The following is a 22,314-nucleotide window of genomic DNA, read 5'->3' as shown; positions in this document are numbered from 1 at the left end:
ACAATCCTACCCTACCTCCCAACCCAGGGGGCCAAGCCCAGTGCCAGCTCCCCACTGACCACTGGCCAAGGACCAAGCCTCCATGGGGGACCTTTGGGGTCCTACCTGCCCCTTCTTGCCCGTGATTCTCCTCTCCCACTGCCTGCTGCTGCCTGGCTCTTGGCACGGCCCATGCTATAGGAAAGGAAGAAGAAGACAGCTTGTGAGGGTTTGGGAGGCTGATGTGCAAGTCCAGGCGGGAGCTGGCACGGCCAGAGCAAATGCTTCGGTGGGTCACACCAAGGGCCATCGAGTCAAGATGGCAGAGGCTGGACATGAATGCAGGGCCTAGAAAGGGTGGTCAGGCAACCAGGATTTCTCAGAGCCGGGGGAGGGAGGAGCAGGCAGGCGGCATGAGGGTGGGCATGCCGGAGGGCCCATGCCCCCAGGGGCCTCTCTGCTCTGGTCTCTTGTCTTAGTAGTTTCTGCCTGTTCCTGTCCATCACGCATCTCACCTCTGCTAGAGTCAGGCTCAGCTCCGGTTCCCGCTTCAGGTGCTGCGTGTGCAGCCCAAGCCTGGCAGGAGAGCAAGCGCAGTCTGCTACTGAGTTTGTACTCTCATTCCTGCTCCACACGTTGGGGAGGAGCACTTACCTGCCACTTGGCATAAGGAGAAAAAGAAATAAACTGAGATGAACAAAATTCATATCTACATGCTTTCTTGCTTCTTTTCTTTTTTCTTTTTTTGTTATTTTTAAGAGATGGGATCTCACTGTGTTGTCCAGGCTGGTCTTGAACGCCTGGGCTCAAGCAGTCCTCCTGCCTCAATCTCCCGAGTCACTGGGACCACATGTGCACCACCACCATGTCCAGCTACTGCTTCTTTTATTTTACAGGCAACCGGGCAGCTTAAACATGTCGCCATCTTTGATGAGGCTCTAGCTTTTCGTCGCTCCCATGAACATGGAAGCCCACACTCACACATTCAGGAGAGAAGCCCTCCTGCCTCCACTCAGCCCAGTTACTCTTACTTGAGTTGCTTTCTTCATGGGATTGTAGCTGATTTTCAAGCCTTTCGTGATTCTGAAATGGGGGAAGGCTGTGAGAGGCTGTGAGAGGGATGAGGGGGGTGGGGGCTGGCAGGGGAGGAAGGCTGAGGAGGAGGAGGAGGGGAGACCAGCAGGTGTCCTGGGGCAATTAGCTCCTTGCCTGCTCCTTCACCTCCACAAAGCCCCCCTGACACCCAGCCCACCTAGGAACTCCTGGAGGCCCCTGCCCCATCCTGGCCACACAGCCTGCAGTTTGTCCCTGCTTGCAGCTAATTCTTGTGTCTGGGTTTTAGCACCCGACGATGGCCTCCTCCCTTGCATTTTTCTCTGCGGATTGTTACTCCTCCTTTTTAAAGAGAGGGAGCGCATCTTTTTTTAAAATGTGTCCTGGAGAAACATATGAAAGAATGCACATCTAGCTGGGCAAGTAAATTCGACTCTGGTTGCCTGATTCCTCACCTGTGTAGGAAAGCGTGAACATGTATGTGCTCACGTGCATGTGTGTGTGTGCATGTGTGCCTGTGTGTTTGTAGGGGGTTTATGAAACCTCCCCACCCAAGAGAAGCCCGCTCCCCTTCTATGATCCCCTCCCCAATTCTGTCCTCTGGCAGGGGAAAGCCCTGTAGTCACTCCGTCCAGGACTCAAAGCCCAGCCCCAGACCTGTGACCATGGGTGAGTCACCTGATCTGTCTATGCCCCCTTTCCTGTAAATTGGGGGATATTAGCCCCTATTTCTCAGGGTTGTTAGATTAAATGGAGGCAAAGCACTTAGCATCCTCCCTGATAGGTGGAAAGCACCCAATAAACAGGAAGGATTATTAAGGTCTCTCTCGGCCCTGACAATGCATGGCAAACATTCACGGGCCCTTGTAGAGACAAAGGGAAAGTTTCCCCTTCACCCCCTGAAAGTTCGCTGAAAATCAACTGGCAAAAGGCAGGTAAATTGGAGAAAGGTATACAGAATTTACACTGATGTGCATAGCATGGGGTAACCACAGTGATGACCCAGGAACCCAGGGGGGTGCACGCAGATGCTCACATGCCCTTCTTCACGGGGGAGAGCGGGTGGGAGAAATGTGGCAGTTTGAGGGACAGTCAATGATTTTTAGGGGGAGATGAATGGGCCCAATGTTCAAACAATGGTTAGTGAATAATTTTCTTTGGAAATTGAATAGGATGGAGAACAGATGATAGTTTGAGACGAAGTTCATCTGAGCTCTAGGTGGGGTATTTAATGTTCAGTCTCTTCCTCTGTGATATGAGTTTTAATATTCTCCAGTTAATAAAATTTCAGGCGATTGTATTCCTCTCTGGCAGGGCTGGTTTCTAGGGACATCAAGAAACTTCTGAGAATAGCTTCACCCTGTGTTCGGGCGGGACAGAGAACTGAGAGACAGGACGAGGGGGAGGTCAGCGAGGCCTTGAGGCTGCTTCGTGTCAAGCGCTATATTTTGGGGTAACGTTTTGAGCCCCAACACCCCGTCCATCTCAGTCACTGTCCTGGTGCCAGGAAGAGAAACATGTACAAGACATATCACCCGACAAGGGCTTACAGCCCAGCCGAGGGAGGCAGGAACGGAGCTGCAGGACAGAATATCGGTAAAACAGTAATATTAATAATACAAACATTTATGTGCTGCTTACTGTGCCAGCTTCCCTTCTCGGTGCTTTGTATGAATCAAATCATTCATCCTCACAGCACCCCTATAAAGTGGGTCACCCCGTGTCACAGGCAGGGACATCAAGGCCCCTCCTACACACACGGCCAGGGAATAGAAGTCAGGGTGCTGCAGAGGCTGCACTTTGAACCCGTCTCCACCTGGAGCGAGGGGGCACAGTCCAGGGAGTTCGTAAAAGGGGCTGGTGGCCTGTGTGGCGGTGCCTCTCAAACCCAGAAGCAGCCCCTCCACCTCCTCGGGCTCTCTGTTTCCATCTCTCAGGTAGTCCACACACACTGCTGCCAGGGTCTGTGTCTGCCCCCCCCCACCAGGCCAGGGACCCCCCTCAGGGACTGCCTTCATCCTCCGTGTCCCCAGATCCCGGTACAGGGCCTGTCCCTAGGAAGTGCACCAGAACTAACGGAAGAGACAGGCTGTGTGTGTGTGTGTGTGTGTGTGTGTGTGTCTTTGGGGTGGGGGTCCCTGGACCAAGGCAGTGGGAAGAGGTGGACTCCACCAGCCCTGGTGCTCACTGGATGTGGCTAAGCGGGTGGACTCTCAGCTCACTGGCTGCCAAGTCTGGGCGCAGCGACCCCTGGGTGGGGACATCGGTGGAGGAGCAGGTGAGGGGCCCAGCAGGCGGTGACGCAGGGATCTGAGTTCAGGAGAGCACAAGTTGCTGGAGGGCCAGACACAAGAGCCACTGGCTCAGCACAGTGTCTGACCATCGGAACGGGTGGCATTATCCAGAGAGGGGGCTCACCTCGGAGCAGGCTGAGGAGGACTCTGGAGGACGCGGACAGCAAACTGCAAGGGCAGCCAGTGAGGACAGTTCGCAGTATCAAGGACTTGAGTACCGAAAAGTCGTAACAGGTGGGGCTGTTTAGTTTAGGGGCAAGCAGCCCCTGAAGGTTATCATGGCAATACAGTGATAAAACAAAGCCACTGGGAGTCCAGGCACGCGTGGTACCCCACGTTCCACCCCCAATAGGCTAATATGCTAAAAGTTTTGGTGCTTAAAATAACACTTTCAGTTAACCTGAACATTTCATCTTCCCCCAAATGACTCATTCTCCAAGGATAATAAGCCCCACTGTGCTTTTATATAGCTGCCATTATTCCAGTAGGTGTGGCACTTTATTTTGAGCTTTACCTTATCTGACATCACACCCACCCTGTGCGTGGCAGAACTGAGTTTGCTCCCGTTTCTCAGATGAGAAGACTGAGGCCCCGACAGGAAGGCAGAATTTCTGGGGCCTGGCGCAAAGCCGATTCCACAGCACAAGCGCCAAATCTCCACATTGATCCATCATTAGGTCCACTGTGTGGATGGGGCTTTGGACCCTGATCCCTCCAGGCAGTGACCCAGGGAGTGGAAACATTCCAGTGCAGCTGGTTAGACAAGGTTGGGAAATGCACTTCCAACTGTCCTGACACAGAAGGGTGCTTAGCAAATATTTGCCAAGTGCACAACAATTTCATCAGCGTTGCCCAGTGTTGCAAGTTCCTGTCTTGAACACAAGGGGTGGGTTCTGGCTGAGGCCAGGCCTGTGCAGCAAGCGCTAATTATTCCAGGAGTCCAGGCTCGCAGGAGGCAGGACGGAGCAGCTCTTGCAAAGTTAAACTGAAGCTCCGTGAACCCTAGAAAGGCATGGTTAGATCTCCTTTCTCTCACCTCTGTGCAGGTCACCTTTGAACTGGTCCAGACTCATCAAGGACCTTCCCAGAAGAAACAAGCCCCAGCTTGGATCAGCTCCAGTTTCCTTGCTGGAGGTTGGACTAAGGTGGGGCAAGGGAGCCTAACCAAAACCCTTTGCCCAAATACCATCGGTCAAGGTTTCTCTGTGGAACTGGGGAAACACGTGGCAATCTGCCATGAGTTTGTCACATGAGTTTCTATTCTCGTCTTGATCCTAAAATCTGGAAAACCACTGCGGGCAAGATCCACTAGAAGCTCCTACCCTTCGAATTCTGAATCTAGTTAGGCTCCTTTCTCAAACTAGCTGTGTGTCCTTAGGCAAATGGCTCAACCTCTCTGAGCTTGTTTTCTCACCTGTTGTAAAAGAGATCATTTCACAGTACTCCTTTCTCCCTGGAGATATGATATAAAAGACTAGCTTCTCCTCCCTGGTCTGGAAGCCTTGTGAGGACAGGAAAAAAATTCTCACATCTGTTGCTCCTTCTCCCCCAATGCCAGAGGTACAGATGTCACCTAACACACAGAATAAGTAAAAAGTCCTTTAAAAAATAATGGTAATACTTGGTGATTACTCTGTGACTGGCACCAAGCTGAAAAGTTTTTGTGGATTATCTCATTTAATCCTCCTACTTCCCAGGAAGGTACTACTATGCCCATCTTGAACTCAGCAGCATGGCCAAGGTCAGGCAGCCTGTGTGGAGCAGCTGGGACAGGGGGCCCGATCAGAACCTCACGTGCTTGCAGACAAGTTCGTCTCCTTAAAGGGCAGAGAAATTCCAGGGAGGGAAAACAAGTCTTGTCTGAGAACAGCACGGAAGGAAGGCGGTTTCTAACCTGCTAAATTCAGCTCCAGGGGAAGGGCCTTATCATGGGCCCTGCACGTTGGGGCTCCCTGTCTACACTGTTCCTGCAACTGTGCTCAGCTGTGTTATTTGCCCCTAGAGCAGTGGTTCTCAACTTGGGGTGATTTTTGCCCTCCAGGGGTCATGTGGCCACATCTGGAGACATCTTTGGTTGTCACAGTTGGGCAGTGCTACTGGCATCTAGTGGGCAGAGGCCAGAAGTGCTGCTGAGCATCCTTCGGTGAAGAATTATCCAGCCCAAACGTCACAGTGCTGAGGCCAGAAAAATGGACTCTACAATGGGCCCTTGGAAAGGTTCTTGTCTGAATTCCCTGTTCCAAAGTACGTATTATTCCCATTTTATAGATGAGGAGACTGAAGCTCAGAGAGGGTGGGACTTACTTTTGGGCTCTTATTTGTAAAACCAAGAATCTGTGCTGTTGGTCTTTCCCACCCCTGTGGGCTTGGACATGACTCAGCATCAGAGAGGAGTTGATGGGACGCAGGGCCAAGTGGAAGAAGGAGGAACTTCAGAGTCAGGAAATCCAGACTCTGGCATAAACTCACAGTGTGACCTGAGTAGGTCACTGCCCCTCTCTGGTTTTATTTCCAAAGGAGGCCAGACAAAGTAACTTCTAGAGTTCTCCCCAGTAACAACTGATGGGACACTGCCCCTTTGCTGCTGAGAGGGTGTCTGGGGGCTGGAAAGAGGGGGAGGGTCCTGGGTGGGCATTTGGGCCCTCCTTAGACACTCAGGTCCACCTCCTCACAAAGGGTAAATCCAGAGGGAGGAGGAAGCAGCCCTACCCTTGGGAAGTGGGGAGGATGTTCTCCCTGAGCAGAAAGGATCAAGCTCCCTGGGTCTGCCCACCTCCGGCAGTTTTCAGAGAGCAGCCTCCAAGTGTGAATTCCCAGAGTTTAGAACCAGACTCTTCTCCAATTCAGCCAGACTCAGCCCTTGCCCAGAACATCCTGGCTGGGCTGCGACAGCCTCCTATTAAGCTCTGGACCCATCTCTTTCTTGAAATGAGAGGTACTATTTACCTGGGTGGGGGTGCTTTAGTGGGACCCCAGACATGTCACAGCAAAATTCACCTTAAATAGCCCAGAAGCCAGAAAGGAGTCACCCTCAGGATTACAGCGTGCAGGACCATTTCCTAGGGGCCATTCCAGGGCTCTGGGACTCCAGCACTGTACAAAAGGCAGAGACAGGGCCCCCAAGATCCTTGGGCTCCCCAGAGCAGCCTGGGTGGGGCATGCCGGAACCCCTGGCTCCTTAGGGACACTGAGGCAGCCCCACAGCTACAAGGATTTGGCACTTGGTGGTTTTATTTCCTCAACAGTAAAAGGGAAGGGAGGCGGGGCCTCAGCTCAGCACCGTGTGGGGCATCTCAGAGCTCTGGCCTCCCTCCCCCGTGCCTGCTGCCTCTTCTCCGGGCTTCACTGGCAGCCACAAGTCAATGGAATTCCTGGCCTCTGGGATGTCACCCCAAATGCCACCTGAGTTGGCTAAAGAAACACTCTGTTGGTTAAAGCAGAGTCGGAACAACCAGGCTGTGCGTTGCTGGTGGCCGGGCAGCCCAGGCATCGCCAAACTTGCCTGTCGGCCCGGCCTCAGTGGGTCTTCCCCCGGCCCTCAGAAATGATGTCCTCGGGCTGGGCACGCATGTACCACTCCACCCAGGAGCCGTCATAGATGGATATGTCGGGCTTGCCACAGAGGTAGGCCCCCAGGGCCACATGGCAGGCCGTGACGCCGGAGCCACACGTGGCCACCAGCGGCTGGGACAGGTCCACTTTCTTCTCCTGGAACAGGTGATGGATGTCCTCAGGGCTCTTCTCCAGGCCCTCCGCAGTCAGGAATTCTGTGAAGGGGATGTTCACAGTGCCGGGGATGTGGCCGGGTTCGATGCCTGCAGCAGGGGCAGGAGGGAGGGAACATGTAGAAGGATGGTGTGAATGGCACCCACGTTTGCGAAGCCTGCTGTGCTGAGAGCGTCCTGTGCAAGCATGGCGCTAAACCTTCCATGTGCACCATCTCGTTTAGTTCTCACACCATGAAACTCAGGCACTGTTCAGCGGCATTGCCATTTTACAGATGGTGACGCTGAGGCCAAGTACTTCCTAAGGTCAAAGCATCTAGCATATTGCTGGCTGATGTTTGAATCTGAGAATCAGACACCACCAGAATCACACTTGGCCCCCAAAGTTTCCTAATTATGTGCCCTGGGGACAACAAAGCAATAGATAAGACCCCTGCCTAGCTAGGGTGGGCAGCACTTGCAGGCAAGGGGCCTGGATCTGGCAGGCAGACAGGCGATAACCGAGTAATCACAAGCATGAGGGGTGTTACAAAAAGGCCCAACACCAGTAATGACAGCAGCTGCCGTTACTGAAGGCTTCCTTTGTGCCGGGCACTGTTTAGAGCCCCTCACCTGTATTTTCTCCTTTGACCAACCCCAAGCTTGTGTAGGAAAGAAGCAATTATCCTCTCTTCTGTACAGAGGGGGAGAATGAAGCATAAACACTACCTTGCCCAAGCTGAGAGGATTTAACCCCAGGTGGGCTGTGCCTGGGGGTGAAGGATGCTTCTCTGAGAAAGCCCGAAAGATGAGTAGAATTCAGCCAGGTAAAGGGGTCTGGGCAGTGGAGGCCTAGAGCTCCCAGGCAGAGGGAATCCCATGGGTGCAGGGAATCACGTGTTGCTTGGAGGGGTTAAAGGTCACCGTGGAGAAAGCCCAGACAGTGGGGAGGCAGAGGCCCAAGAGGAAGCACAGGTGGGTGCGGATGACTTGACCTGGAGTAAGACCGGAGGCCTTCAAGCTGACCAAAGGAAACCAGACTTCCATGTTTAAAAGATTGTTTTCATATGGTACATATCAAGCAAAAAAATAAAATAAAATAAAATAAAAAATAAATAAAAGATTGTTTTCATTGCAGCAGGAAGAAGAGGATAGGCAAACCCAGAGAACTATTAATTAAGAGGATCGTCACCTCACCCACATCTCTGCAAACCCCTGAAAACCAAACACCTATTATGTATTCCCCACCTCCCATCAGGTGGGTGTTACCAATATTCCCATTTTCATGAAAGGACTGAGAGTTGCAACAAAATAGACCATCACAGCTAATGATTGAAATCTGAGCCATTCGGACTTTAGGGTTGGACTCTAGAGCAGCTTCTCCCTCAGTGTCCCTCCACTGTGGGGCGAGAGCTCCATGGGGAGCTGCTGGCCCAGGCCGGTGTCTATGCTCAGAGTGCAGCGTGCAGACGGCACTCCTGGGGCCGAGGAGAGGCTGGGATGGGTCGTCATCCCCACTGAACAGGTGCAGAAACTGGGCTCAGTCAGAGACGTTACAGGGACCAGCCCAGAGCAAGGAGGAAGAGCAAGCTCTCAAGCCAGCTATACACAAAGCAGGGCTGTCCCTGCACCCTGAACTCCACCAACCAAAGCGTTCTTCCCCTGACTGCTGGCCCGATGTGGCAAGTTACAGGTGCACTTGGCCAGGCCTCAGGCTGTGGAGTGGGAATGATGGTGACAGTGACGGGGGACGGTATTCACCACTGATTCCGTGACACTGAACTTAGTTCATCTCGACAACACGCCCACTGGGTGTGCGTCATCATCTCCCATCTTACAGATGAGCGCGTGACCGAGCACAGCACGCCCGTGTGTGCGGACGGGGCTGCGTGCTCCACACGCTTCTGCATCCTTATGCTCTGCGTTCCTGCTCCCATTTTCCACAGATAGAAGAGATGAGGCGACTGCCAGGTGTCACACAGTCCGTGCAAGTGGGCAGGGCTCTGGTTTGCACCCAGCTGGCTGTCCTACGTTGCTCCACCCCTGGGGCCGAGCTGGGGGACCCAACAGGATCAAGGTGGTGCCCCTATGAGGGTGAACCACACAAAATTGCCACCTAGGTAGGTTCAAAAATGGTGGGCTACCCGCCATTTCCTATGGTTGGAGTAGTATCAACACTGCTCGAGAGCATTCTGTGTGGCAGGACTTTCTGAATTCACCAAGCCTCTCTGGGACATCGACTCTGTGCTAGGTCCTGGGCTAGTCCTCAGGATGTGCTGGGAGCAGGGACAGTCCGTGCCCTCAGGCCATCCAAAACAGTGCTGGGCCAGGGTGAGCCCCAGAGGCCCCGGAAGCACAGAGCAGAGGCTCCGACCCCGATCTGGGGCATGGCCACCCAGACAGAGCTTCCCAGGAGTGGCCAGCTCCTTGCACCCCTGAAAGCGCAGGAGAGGGTTGGGGAGTTCCCGGTGCAGGCTCCAGTCTGAATCCTGCCTGGGCTGCATCCTGAGACCGGGTGAGACTCCACTTCTTCCTCTGTACAATGACAGGACCTACCCCATGGGATTCTTGAAAGGCCACTGACCAGACTGCGTCGTGGGGCCCCCTCCCTGCATTATACAGAACTTTCCCACAGGCTTCTTGCCTGGGGAGATCCAGCCCACAGGGAAAAGGCTCTGCCCCAGCACGGGGCAGCAGCCACCTCTATTTCACGCCCCCTCCATTCACCCCTCTCCAAGCCTTGGAGGCTGGGAGAGACCCTCACTGCATCATCCTCAGGGGCAGCGGGCAGGCCTGACCAGGACGCATCCCTCTGGGATTGTTTCCACACTAGGGGCCCGCCCTCCCCCCACACACGCACAGGGCTGGGAGGGCACTGTCTGGGTCTCACCCGTAGGGGCAGTCATTGCCCACAGGAAGGGAGGGGCCAAGTATTAATATTACGGCTCTGCTTTAGGAATAAAGCCAGTGCGACTCAGTGCAGCGACTGGAAACTAAATCTCCCCCAGCCCGTGCGGGTCCCTCAAAGGCAAAGGCAAGCCTAGGGCAGTGCCCAGAGCACACGCCGCGCCCCAGGCGGCCCCCCAGACCCCTCCATCCGTCGTCCTGTGCTCTCACCATCTCGGGGCTCCGGCTCGGTGCCGCGGAACCGGCCGGCGGCGCGGGCGTCCACCACCTGGAAGCGCCGGGATTCCAGGTTCTCCTTGATGTCCTCGTACGTCTTGACGAAGGCGGGGTCGAGCTTAGCGCGGAACTCCGCAGGCGCCGGGTGGCTTTTGCCGGAGCTGAGCGGGAGGCCCTGGCGCAGCCAGTGGCGGAGGCCGCCGTCGAGCAGCGACACGGTCTGGTGGCCGAAGGCGCGGAACATCCACCAGACGCGCGGGGCCGAGTAGAGGCCCTGGTCGCTGGCGTCGTAGATCACGACGTGCGTGGCCGCGCCCACGCCCAGGCGGCCCGCATACTCGGCGAAGTGCGCCTCGCTGGGCAGCATGTGGTCGTAGGGCGAGGTGTGGTCGCTGCACTGGTCCAGGTCGAAGAAAGCGGCGCCCGGGATGTGGCGCTCCTCGAACTCGTGGCGCGGGTCGCGGCCCAGCTTGGGCAGGTACCAGGAGGCGTCCAGCAGCTGCAGGGGTTGTCCGGCACGCGGGGCCCGCAGCGCCTCGGCCACCCACTGCGCCGACACGAGTGCGCGGAAGAGCTGCGGAGGGGCCATGGCAGCTACACTCGGGTTGCAGTCCTGTGCGACAGGGAAGATGCCAGGAGTGAAGCAAGGAGAGGCGACCCTGAGGCGGGAGACGCCGGCGCAGCTGGGGCTGGGGCAAGGGCCCAGAGGAAGGTGGGGCAGGGGCAGGGCAGAGTCTCTAGGGGAATGCAGACACCAGCGGTGCTGAACGGGAGCACAGATGTTGGTTGCCAGGGCCCTCCCGCTGCCAGGCCTTGCATAAATACACAGCTCCCAGCCACCGAATGACCATGACACCCTGGAGAGGGCCAGGCGTCCCTCACTTCCACTTGCTGGGTGGGAAGGAAGTGAGTAGGGGTCTGTGCAGGGGAAGGCCCTGAGGGCGCTTTAAGGCAAACTGGGGCAAAGTCTCAGCCCGTCCCTAAGAGGCAGCTCAGCTTCATTTGCAACCAACCAAGGTCCCTGCTGTAATTAGTCCACTCACTCCTCAAGCATTTACATGAGCCGCCTAATAGGATCAGTAGCTGGAATTTACTGAGTCCTTACCCTTTCATCCTCACAATACCTGACACAGTAAACTCTCAATTATTTGTTGAATGAGTAGTCTTAAGAGGTTTGTTGTTATTGTCACCATTTCATGGAGGGGGACACTGAGGCTCACAGAAGTGCACAAACTTGACGCAGTGGCCCCAGGCTTCACGCTATGCAGTCTGGCACGACAGACTTTTCAGCAACATTGGCTGTGCTGATTCTGGGAGCACCTGCAAGGCCAGGTTTTGCCCCTGCAGCCTGCACGTTCTCTTTGGCCCTTCTTTTAGCAGCAGCGCCTCTCTCCCCCTCCCCGCCTGCAAGCCAGAGGCTGGGAGCCCACCAGCTCCCCAGCCCACGTGTCAGCCTACAACCTTCCAGGGTGTAGACTCTTCACTTTTAAGTCTTTTGTGCTGGGCAGCCACAGTCTATGAGGTGCCTTTGCGCAGGTGAGAGAAACGGGTCCCTTTTGCCAGGCAGAGGCAGAGCCCCCACCAGGGCTGGGTGAGTGGAGTGGGGGCTGCAGGTCAGCTGGGCCCCTGTGCAGGGCACAACCTTTCCATCCATACCAGGCTGTCCTGCCAGCGAGATGAAGGGGGTGGGTAGAGAACACATCTGTGGTGTTCCCCTGTGGGCCAGGCCACATGCTAAGCACCACAGCCTCTAGTAGCTATTAGGATGCCTGTTGTACGAATGGGGCAACAGGCAGTTAGAGGAGTGCCTTGCCCTCAGCCACAGAGCTGGTCAGGGGAGCCTCGGGATTTGAAGCCAGAATTCAACTCCTAAGGCTGGACTTCCCTAGCCCCAGGGGCCGTGATGACCAGGACATAATGAGTCCACAGTGTGACACTCTGTGTCCATGCCACCCCCTACAGTATCCTCAGGGCTGGCTTTTAGGAACTCACTTTGCCCACACAGTCTGGCCTTGTGCTGGACTTTGCCAGGCCCTGGGGGTACAGACAGGCCCTGGGCCTGCTCAAGAGACAGTGTAATTGAGTCTAGACTTCAACATGAGCACAGAGGGGCCCCGATCTCAGCCTAGGAGGGGAGCAGTAGGGGTGGGAAGGCTCCTGGAGGAAGTGAAAATCCAAACTAATTTGACCTTTCAGGGGCCCAGGAAACCTCATCTTGACCTTCAGGATAAGGACACTGCCAAGGAGGCTTAACTAAGGGACGATCCCAATAATCTGTGTGTTATGCCACACCTGGGAATGCTAGAGGGTGCTGCAGTTCCTTCTTGAAGAACCCATTTGTGAGGTGCAGCAGCCCCTTCCCCCCATTCATGAGGATCCTCATTGGTTCCCCCCCACCCCAAGGATCCATTTAGAGTGGAAAGGACCCTGTTTGGGAGTCAGAGTTCCCCAAAGTCAGTGCAAATCCCACTCTGCTGTTTAACTGGTTGTGTGTTGGTGGCCATGTCAGGATCCCTGGGTGGTTTCTGTTCCTTGTAATGGAGCTTCCAAGCCCCACGGCTCACAGAGATTAAACAATGAATGGAGAGGGCCACCAGAATGCATTACACATGGCTGGTTTTAATAATCATTAAAAATGGTTTAATAAAGTCCCATTATTTCTTCCAGTACTGTCATTGGTGGCCCTTGAACTGACAGCAGCAAATCTAAGAACCTTAGAATTTCAGGGCTTGCGTGGGACTTCAGAGGTCTGAGATCACCCTGCCCCAGCCTCTCTGCTTGACTGGCAGTTTTCACAAAGGCCTGCAGGCAGTGGAGCAGGGTCTGAGAGGACAGGCTGTGGGTGTCAGGGAGGGGCAGACCAGAAAAAGCGACCAGGTGCCTGTGTGCATAGGGGCCCAGGATCACTGTAGGTGGGGGTGTTCTGGGAATGAAGGACCCCAAGATATACCACCACCTCGGGGGTCTACACGGCTACACTAAGGTAAGTGTGAGCCCCAGGCCAGATCAGAGTGGGCCCCAGAGGAGCAGAGCTTGGCCACTCCTCGAGGACTTCCCCCAGCCTGGTCCCTCCCAGCACCCTCCCTCCCCGACTGCCAAGCACAAGGCTTAGAGGACTGCTGTCAGAAGTAGCAAAACAAAACCAATTTTTTGACAAGGGGAATGAGGAAAGCCTTCCAGACTAGCTGGAGCAAAGGCTGGGCAGGAGCAGTGGGGTCCTACTAGTTTGCAAGAGCCAATGGTTAGATTTTCAGGAATTTTGCCAATTGGTTGTTAAACACAGCTACTGTTAAAAATTATGGGAACTTACGATTAAATAGGTCGAATTAAAAACAAAGGCAATTTTTTTAAAAAAGCATGAGGCTTCAGGCATGAGCCAGGTAAACAAAGGCAGCTACTACCACTTAGGCTTCAGACTGCGATTAGGCCCAGCCCCAACTCCAAGTGCGTCCTCCAGCAACCTGCTCTGCTCCTCTCTCCCATCTTTAAGTAAGTTTTCGGGCCTGCCCTGCAGGCTTACTGCGGGAACTGAGCAACACCGTGGGAGTCTCAGCAAAGTGCCACACCAAACAGGCCCTGACGATGTTTCCTTTCACTCCAGCAAGTTCATTCCCAGTTTCTCTTCCTGAAATCTCTTGGCCAGGGGGGCCTGGTCTCCCTGGCCTCTCTGAAGGTTTTTTTTTAGTCGTCCACAGTCTCCCCCAGCCTCTCTGGCGGCACCAGGTCACTACACCCCCCACCCATTGCTCCCCACCCGCCACTCAACACGACCTCACCCTGCCGGCCGCCCCAAGCGACCGCAGTCATCCTTAGGGCAGACCTCGGGGCACGCCTTCCCTACGGGACTGCGCCCGGTCCTCTGCTCAGGCCCCGCGGGAGAGCCCCGCGCCGCCGCGCACCCCAAAGGGCGACCTCCCCCTCCAGAAAGGAAACGCGAGGCCGCGGCAGTTACCCGGGTCTCGGGCTCCGGGATTCACGGCCCCGCCAGGGCCCCCGCGGTGCGGCGCCCCCTCCCCGCACCCGCAGCCATCCCCTCCTCCCGCCACCAACCTGCAGCCGGCCAACGGGAGGAGACTCCGGCACAGCCCACAGCCGCGGCCACTCGGAGCCGCCGCTGCCCGCGCCTTCCACTGGCCGGGCCTGAGGGGGCCGCCCACCCCGCCCCGCGGGGCCCCGCGTCAGCCCCGCGCCGCCTGGTGCCCCCAGCAGCCCCCCGCGGGTCTGGGAGGCGCCGCGCGCCAGGGGCGGCGGGGGACTGGCGCAGCGGCGCGCGGGCGGCGCGGAGTCGCGGCTGACGGCGCGGGGTCCCCCCTCGGACGGCGGCGCGATGGTGCAGGCCGCCCGGGGAGCCGTGAGCTCGGGGTTTGAACCCGCCAACTTCTCCAGCGGGCCGGGGCGAGCGCCAGCGCGGCGGCCAGGGCGAGTGAGTGCGGCGGGGTGGGGGCGGCGGCCAGGCGCCATGGCCGCTGGGGATTAGGGCGCTGGCCGGGCCACCTGCGGCCCAGGGAAGGATCCCGGTGGCAAGAGCGGGACGGGGTGCCCCGGGAACCCCTGGCCCAACTAGGGCAGAGGGCACCGAGCCGGGGCCGGACTCGGGCATTCTGAAGGCCAGCGAGCCGGGGCTGCCGAGAGGCCGCGGGCGAGGGCCCCTGGGGGTCTCCGGCCGCGCTCCCCCTGTGCGCCCATCCCTCTGCCTTCCCAGGAAAGGGGATTCTAAGTCCAGGATGCCGTCTCCCCAGTTCTGGGCATGTTTTCTCTGCTCTTTTCTGGCAGGACCGAGTATTGTAGCTTCCAGGGGCCAGACAGCCTCCGGGCCAGCCCCCCCAGCTGGGCCCTCGGGAGCTCTTGCCCCGCCCCCTCTGCGCTGGGGCCCCGGTAGGGGCGGGGCCGGCCTTCCTTAGGGACTCTGCGAACCTACCCGGCTGCATGCCCCTGAACCCCTGGTGGCTATAAACACCACACCCTGGGGGGGTGCGGTGGGAGAAACAGCTCCTCCTCCCGGGCCCCATCCCGTGCCACACACAGCCTTCCTCATACCTGTCTCTCTTTCCTGGTTCCCACCCGCGCCAGGTGACACGCAGAGCTGAAACCATGGTTCATCAGGTGCTCTACCGGGCGCTGGTCTCCACCAGGTGGCTGGCGGAGTCGGTCCGGACTGGCAAGCTGGGGCCGGGCCTGCGGGTGCTGGACGCATCCTGGTACTCACCGGGCACCCGTGACGCCCGCAAGGAGTACCTAGAGCGCCATGTGCCTGGCGCCTCTTTCTTTGACATAGAGGAGTGCCGGGACACGGCGTCGCCCTACGAGATGATGCTGCCCAGCGAGGCGAGCTTCGCCGACTACGTGGGCCGCCTGGGCATAAGCAACCACACGCACGTGGTGGTGTATGATGGTGACAACCTGGGCAGCTTCTATGCTCCGCGGGTCTGGTGGATGTTCCGTGTGTTTGGCCACCGTACAGTGTCAGTGCTCAATGGTGGCTTCCGGAACTGGCTGAAGGAGGGCCACCCGGTGACATCTGAGCCCTCACACCCGGAGCCGGCCATCTTCAAAGCCACACTGGACCGCTCCCTGCTCAAGACCTATGAGCAGGTGCTGGAGAACCTCGAATCCAAGAGGTTCCGGCTGGTGGATTCACGGTCCCAAGGGCGGTACCTGGGCACCGAGCCGGAGCCGGATGCAGTAGGTAGGTGTCCCAGTGGTGAGTGGTCCCCGGGGAGTATTGCCCAATGCAGGGATAGGGAGTAAGGAAGACGGGGACCCGCTCGAGGTTTTGCCCTAAGTACCCACTTTAGGCCTCAGTCTTTTATCCTTAAAATAAGAGGGTGGAGCCAAACCTAAAGGCTTCTTCAGCTCTCATGTATGAGAACCTACAAATATCTCCCCATGGCCATGTGCTAACAACTGACCTAGCATCCATGTAGAGTGGCATCAGCAGAAGTGACTGGTGACATGTCCACCCACATCCACTCCCAGGCACCAGCTCCCCCATGAGCACTAGGGTACCCCAAGGGCGTCATGCCCATGGGCCAAAGTTTGCATGGCTGTACAGAAGGCTCCCAAAGACACCTCAGCTTCTCAGGGCCTCTCTGGTCTCCCAGAAACCCTTACAGACATCCGCAGTGCCTTCCCCCAAGTCCGCCTCCCGCCATTCGGCTCTCCTGGGCTCCCTTACCGGTGGTGTTTGCGAAAGTCAGCCTGGTTGGTAACTTCCCCAAGCAGATGCAGCCTGTCTGCAGAGCTGTAACAACAGCTGCCACTTCATGCTAGACGCTTGACACTGCATTATCCCATCCAACAATACCCCCATGTTAGCTGTGAGATGGAACTGAGATGCCAGGACATTAAGTTACTTGCTCAGTTAAGCGGTAGAAGCCAGGATTTGAACCCAGCCCTGACCTTGTTTCAAAGCATGGCACTAAACCAGGATTCGTCCCATCCTGCACCACCCCCACCTCCCAGGGCTAGGAGGAAGTCCCTTCTGCTAGACATCCCCAGGGAGATGGCTTTTGAGTCCTCCTCCTGTGGAAGGGGAGGCCGGAAGGATTCTACCCTGTTTGAGGGGCGAGGGGACCTTAGCAGAGGAAATGCTGAGTGTTAGAACCGCCTAACCAGAGAGGACCCCAGAGGTCTTGCCTTTCCTAGACGCAGGACCAGAGTCTTGCTGTCATCACTCCTGCTAGGTGCCCTCCAGTGCCTGCCTGGACACCTCCAGTGGCAGGTGGCAGGGACCGCACTCTTCCCCAGGCCTCTCCCAGCTCAGGGCGGCCAGCACCTTCCTGGTGGCTCTTTCCTGAGTCAGAGCTCCTCCTCTGAGTCTGAGTCATGTGCAACATTTTACCTAACTTGTTGAAAAACATTTCTTCCTGTCTGGACCTCCAAGGGAGAGGTTGCTACAAAAGCTGTTTTGCATACGCTCTTCCTGAAAGCTTACCTCATCAGACAGAGGGGACACTGAGGTGCACAGAGGCAGGCCTCAAGGCCACATAGCTAGTTAGTGGCAGAGTCAGGGGAATGCAGCCTCCGCCCTCCCCAGTGAGGCTTTTTCCATGCCCATATTGTGCTCCCTGGCTTGCTCTCTGAAAGTCTGGAGTTGAAGATTCAAGTTCATTTGGCACCTTCCAGAGACTCCTGGCACGGGACACCTGCAGTCGCCTCCCCTGACCTTGGTTCAAGAGGCCTCCTCTCCTGGGGACTTAAGCTGCCCCTGGGGGAGGACCAGTGGGGGCGGTTGTCTTGCTGCTTCCCAGCCTGCCTTGAAGCAGCCTGAGATGTAAGTGAAAGGAAGAGCTTGGAGATGCCAGGCCCAGCCCACTCTCATTTCGCACAGAGAGGGGAAACAGCCTGTGGCAGGAAATGCCTCCTGAAGGCCCTCCTCTTCTCCCTGATCCTGTTCCCACTTCCTCCAGTTCCCATCTGGAGCTCCAGGGAGCATGGACTCTCAGTTTAGCTGAGCCACTCCTTTGTGGGTGACCTCAATCCAATTGCTTGGCCTCTCTGGCTTTCCTTATCTTGAAATGAGAAGAATAGCCTCAGGCCTACCCTGGGTGTGTATTTATTTAAATGCAGCCATGGCTGGAAAGGGATTTTGAGAAAGATAAGGCATTGTCCCAAGGCCAGGGCCATCTAGCACAACAGTGGCATCTCATTCCCTAAGAGGCTTTACTTGCCTCCTGCACGAGGCATTTTGGGGACACAAAGGCACATAAGGCTCTGCCACATTTACAGTCCCCAGCTTGGGGTGGGATCAGGGAGGCACCAGTGGGTTCAGCAGTCCAGATATAACACACAGGGGCATGCAGGTGGCAGGCCTGGGGGACAGGCCTTGGCCCTGAGCGTCCCCGGAAGGAGCGACCCCAGGAGGAGCTGGAAGCAAGGCCTCAGTCACGCAGCGTCCCCTCTGGCCTTAGTTCTGTGTCCCCACATGCCTTCGGTCCTGTTTGTAAGAGGTGCAGGAGAGGAGTCAGACCTGAGTTTACATCCAGGTGTGGCACTGATGTGTGGCCTCGGGCAAGTCCCTTCACCTTGAATTCTTCTCCCCCTTTGTGAACTGAATTCTGCACAGCTTAAAGGAGGGCAGGGGGAAGTGAGGGAAACAGGCAGGAGTTTATCCCATCCAGTTTCTTTATAAATACTGTTTTCTACAGTCCCCCTTGGCGGGGCGAGGGTGAAGAGGACATTGACGCCTTTTACCTGCAGAACCCTTCACGTGCAGCCTCTCCTGGGCGCCTGAGGCAGCCGTGCAGGGGAGGAGGCAGGGTAGGCTGGTCCCTCTTCACAGCTGGGGAAGGGAGAAGAGACCTTAGTGGGGCAGAGGGCCTGAGACTTGACCCGGTCGACAGGCATCAAAGTGGGGGCTGGCTGTTCCCAAGGCCACTGCTGTGGGCGGGGCAAGCTGAGAGCAAACTTGGGGCCTGGGGGAAAGGTCCCAGCTCCACGGTGTTGCTTTATGGGACCAAGGGGCCCCTCTGCCACGGTCCCTCCCTCCTAGGGCTGAGGGAGGTGGGAGGGTGCGGGGCTGCCCGTGCTGGGTTCCTTAGTGCCTTTAGGAGGAAATCAGAAAGGGCCAAACTGCTTTGCCTGGCCTTGAAAATCCTGTCAGTGGATGAGGGATGTTAACTCATCAACGTGGCTGGCATCTTCTTGGCCAAAGTTGGAACACAAAGTCCCAGACCTCTGAGCCTTTGAGGAGCATGAGAGGTTCGTCTCATCCAGTCCCTGCCTCGGCCTCCTTTTCCAGGGAGGCTCACAGTGGTCAAACAACTCTCAGTCTTTGGGGTTGGACCAGTCTGATTTCACTTCACACACCATTGCTGTGTGTTCTGGGGCAAGTTACCTCAGCTCTCTGAGCCTGGGCTCCCCACCTGTGCTGGGAGGATAACCTCCCTGGCTTTGTGAGGATTGAGGAAGATAAAGTTCTTGAGAGAACCTGCCTTCAGGGTGGCTGGCGTCAGAGGTTGTGAGAATGGTGGCCTGCCTCCTGGGAGCGTGGAGAGCCAGCACCCTGCAGCTGCCAGTGGACTCAGAAGGAACAGCAGGTCCCTGCTTCCAGGCCCGAAGCACCTTTCCTCCGGTTGGCTGCTCTCCCAGGTTCTCTGGCCCAGCTCCATGGTGGCCCTTCCCACACACAGGCCGCTGGGTCCTGCTCATTTAAATTCCCCAGGCAGGCCCTGAGCCGACCCTCGATGGCAGAGATGAAAAGGAGGACCCCGGCTCCAGAGGCTGCCTGGTATGGGAGGCCAGACACACAGAAGCTCCCTGGCTCCATCTGTGCTCAGCAGAGGGGCCTTTTGTGTAAGCAGAAGGAAACGACACAGCTGTTTCATTGGGGATGGGGGCAAAGGGACAGAACAGCGTTCAAACATTTGTGCTTTTAAATGCACTTAAAGCCAGCCCACTGCCTGGACGCTGAAACGTTTTAAAGCTGGGTTTCTTGGCCAGGCGTTGTGGCTCACACCTGTCATCCTAGCACACTGGGAGGCTGAGGCTGGAGGATTGCTTGAGGTCAGGAGTTCAAGACCCAACCTGAGCAAGAGTGAGACCCTGTCTCCACTAAAAATAGAAAAATTCGCCAGGTGTGGTAGTGTACACCTGTAGTTCCAGCCACTTGGGAGGCTGAGGCAGGAGGATCACTTGAGCCCAGGAGTTTGAGGTTGCAGTGAGCTATGATGACACCCCTGCACTCTGGCCTGGGTGACAGAGGGAGACTCTGTCTCAAAAAAGAAAAAAAAAAGCAAGCTGGGTTTCTTGGGGAAGAATGCCCTAGAAGCCAGCAGCTCGGCTATTCCTCACTGCTACGGTTAGAACATGTCTGATCTCAGATTAAAGTTTCCTGACAAAAAAGATGAAATCACAACAGGAAGAAATTCCATAATATTTTAAGTTGGGACATCTACTCAATCAAAGAACTCTTGCCTTGTGCTAGTGAGTGCTGGAATCCTTTTTGGCCCTGGGGTGTGGGGACGAGGACACTGCTGGCATGATTGTGCACCTGTTGTGCGTCTGGGGTCCCGAGGGGCTTGTACCTGTGGTAACTGAGCCTCCCCACACACCTGTGGGGTGGGTGAGGCTCTCTCCCCATTCCACAGAAGGGAGACTGAGGCGCAGGTGCAGGGCCTGCCTGGCTGCACACTGCTGCACGTGACTCCAGGTGTGCCTTGGCCACACAGTCAGGTCCTTCCCCTCCCACTCCTGCCACCCTGCGCCTGTCCTGCCGCACAGCCCAGGTTTCACGGGGTGGTGGGATTGTCGGGCCACACCTCCAGTGCCCGGGTCTGCCAGGGTGTGGGGTGCCTGAGGGAGAGAGGAGCAGCCTGGGGCTCTCAGGGGACTGGCCTGAGGCCTCGGCCCTGTGGGTGGCGCCAGCTCTGGCATGGCCTGCCGCTTTTTGCCCCACTTGCTGGCTGTTCTGACGCCAGCCTTGGCAGAGGGACCTCACTGGGTGCCGAGGCAGTTCCAGGAAGGACCCCAGAGTCAGCCTAGACCCCCACCCTGCTTCCATCCAAGCTCTCAGAGGTGCTCCGAGGAGTCTGAAAGGGACCACCCCACCCCATTCTCCCCCTGCCCCACAGGCGGAAAGGGGTGGGGGCTGCAGCCTCTGAGGGCGGGTGGGCCCGTGCTTCCCTGTGACAACTGCTCCTTACAGCAGCCTGGACACAGGTGGGTACTCTAGTTCCCATTTTACCCATGGGGAAACTGAGGCTCAGGGTTGACATGACTTGCTTAAGGTGAGATTTGACCTTATATCTAATACCAGGTAACATGCTCTTTCCACACCTGTGTGCTTAACAGGAAAACCAGCAGACCCGGTGTAGTCCTGGGTCTGCCTTTACCCCTCTGTGTGGCCTTAGGTGAGCCGTTGCACCAGGCCTTGGCGCATTCATCTGTAAATGGAGGGACCTCATATTCAATGAGTTACATGGTTATCTGTTTAATGTTTGTCTTCCTTGCTAGACTCTAAGCTCCCGGATGGCCTGGGCTGTGTCTCTCCCTTTCACTGCTGTGTTTTTAGCCACTGGCACAGCACACAGCATTTGCATTAATTTGTCTCATTTGCTCTTCTCAACAACCCTGTGAGATAGGTATGTACCACCGAGCCCATTTTACAGATGAGAAAACCGAGGCTCAGAGAAGTGAAGTGACTTGCCCAGGTAAAGGATAATGACAAGGTTAGTAGACCTGAGACTCATACTTCTATCCTCTTAAGCAGCTATGATTTTGGACATCCCTGCTTCAAGACAGCTTTTAGGAGAGGGGATGTAGATGTCTTAAGTCATGAGCATCGATGGTAGATAGGGCTGGGAATAAATTGAGCTTCAACAAGAGCAAGGATGTTACTTTTATTTGTGAAGCTCTCTATCCTTCCAGCCACGGCTGAGTGGATCCTCCGGGCCCCACCCCGCATGCCTCCCCTGACCTGTGTCCTCTGCCCCCACCCAGGGCTAGACTCGGGCCACATCCGCGGCTCAGTCAACATGCCATTCATGGACTTCCTGACCGAGGACGGCTTCGAGAAGAGCCCAGAGGAGCTGCGTGCTATGTTCCAGGACAAGAAGGTGGATCTCTCGCAGCCCCTCATTGCCACGTGCCGCAAGGGGGTCACTGCCTGCCACATTGCCCTGGCAGCCTACCTCTGCGGCAAGCCCGACGTGGCCGTTTACGACGGCTCCTGGTCCGAGTGGTTCCGCCGGGCTCCGCCAGAGACCCGTGTGTCCCAGGGGAAGGGCGGGAAGGCCTGAGCCATGACCTCTCTCCTGCTCACCATAACTCCAGCCAGTTTAGTGACCCCAGCAGGACCTGCAGCTGGTTCGTGCCTGTTAGATGAAGGAGATTGACATGTTTTTAGAATTGCTGTGCAAAGTTCACCCTTTCCCTGTCAACACTGGAATAAACTTTGCCTTTTCTGAGTGGCGTGTTGGCCTGCCTCTTCCTGGTCGCCATCCTTGCCCGAACTTTCCATCGGATTCCTTAGAATCCCCCAAGTAAAGAAACCTTCATAGCACCCTCTAGCTGGGAAAGCCACACTGAAGACATTCAAGTTTGGCAGTTGAAGCCACCTGCTATCTATGTCCTGCGGGCCCCACCCCAGAGCATGCTGGGTCCTACCTGGAAGGTCAGGTGGGAAGGGTGGGAAGGGGTACCAGGAAGCCAGGGAGGTGAAA

General features: G+C 56.5%; 2 protein-coding genes across 3 annotated transcripts; one reads left to right on the top strand and one right to left on the bottom strand.

Moving 5' to 3' along the window:
• Window positions 1-6,533: 6,533 nt before the first annotated feature.
• On the bottom strand, window positions 6,534-14,419 carry MPST (mercaptopyruvate sulfurtransferase). Of its 2 annotated transcripts, none has more exons than XM_069490937.1 (3): window positions 14,204-14,419; window positions 10,148-10,766; window positions 6,534-7,141 (listed from the first exon to the last, which is right to left on the bottom strand). In XM_069490937.1, exons 2-3 carry the CDS (start codon window positions 10,740-10,742, stop codon window positions 6,843-6,845), a joined length of 894 nt encoding a protein of 297 aa, XP_069347038.1. In that variant the 5' UTR covers window positions 10,743-10,766; window positions 14,204-14,419; the 3' UTR covers window positions 6,534-6,842. The 2 variants fall into 2 exon arrangements, with proteins under 2 accessions (XP_069347038.1, XP_069347037.1); XM_069490936.1 differs by lacking the exon at window positions 14,204-14,419 and adding an exon at window positions 14,106-14,171.
• A 4-nt stretch (window positions 14,420-14,423) lies between these two features.
• Window positions 14,424-22,059, top strand: TST (thiosulfate sulfurtransferase). Its single transcript, XM_069490935.1, has 3 exons — window positions 14,424-14,576; window positions 15,224-15,839; window positions 21,593-22,059. The coding sequence occupies exons 1-3, from the start codon at window positions 14,481-14,483 to the stop codon at window positions 21,889-21,891; spliced, it is 1,011 nt and encodes a 336-aa protein (XP_069347036.1). The 5' UTR covers window positions 14,424-14,480; the 3' UTR covers window positions 21,892-22,059.
• Window positions 22,060-22,314: the final 255 nt, after the last annotated feature.

Source organism: Eulemur rufifrons, chromosome 16, assembly GCF_041146395.1.
Source record: "Eulemur rufifrons isolate Redbay chromosome 16, OSU_ERuf_1, whole genome shotgun sequence".
NCBI classification, from domain to species: domain Eukaryota; kingdom Metazoa; phylum Chordata; class Mammalia; order Primates; family Lemuridae; genus Eulemur; species Eulemur rufifrons.
This window is presented reverse-complemented; position numbering and strand designations above follow the sequence as displayed.

Excerpts from the sequence above, each read along its gene's own strand:
- MPST (XM_069490937.1), bottom strand. The coding sequence starts at position 10,742 with ATGGCCCCTCCGCAGCTCTTCCGCGCACTCGTGTCGGCGCAGTGGGTG. Across the intron at positions 7,142-10,147 it reads CGAGCCGGAGCCCCGAGATG|GCATCGAACCCGGCCACATC; the intron begins GTGAGAGCACAG and ends CCCCTGCTGCAG.
- TST (XM_069490935.1), top strand. The coding sequence starts at position 14,481 with ATGGTGCAGGCCGCCCGGGGAGCCGTGAGCTCGGGGTTTGAACCCGCC. Across the intron at positions 14,577-15,223 it reads CAGCGCGGCGGCCAGGGCGA|GTGACACGCAGAGCTGAAAC; the intron begins GTGAGTGCGGCG and ends CACCCGCGCCAG. Across the intron at positions 15,840-21,592 it reads GCCGGAGCCGGATGCAGTAG|GGCTAGACTCGGGCCACATC; the intron begins GTAGGTGTCCCA and ends GCCCCCACCCAG.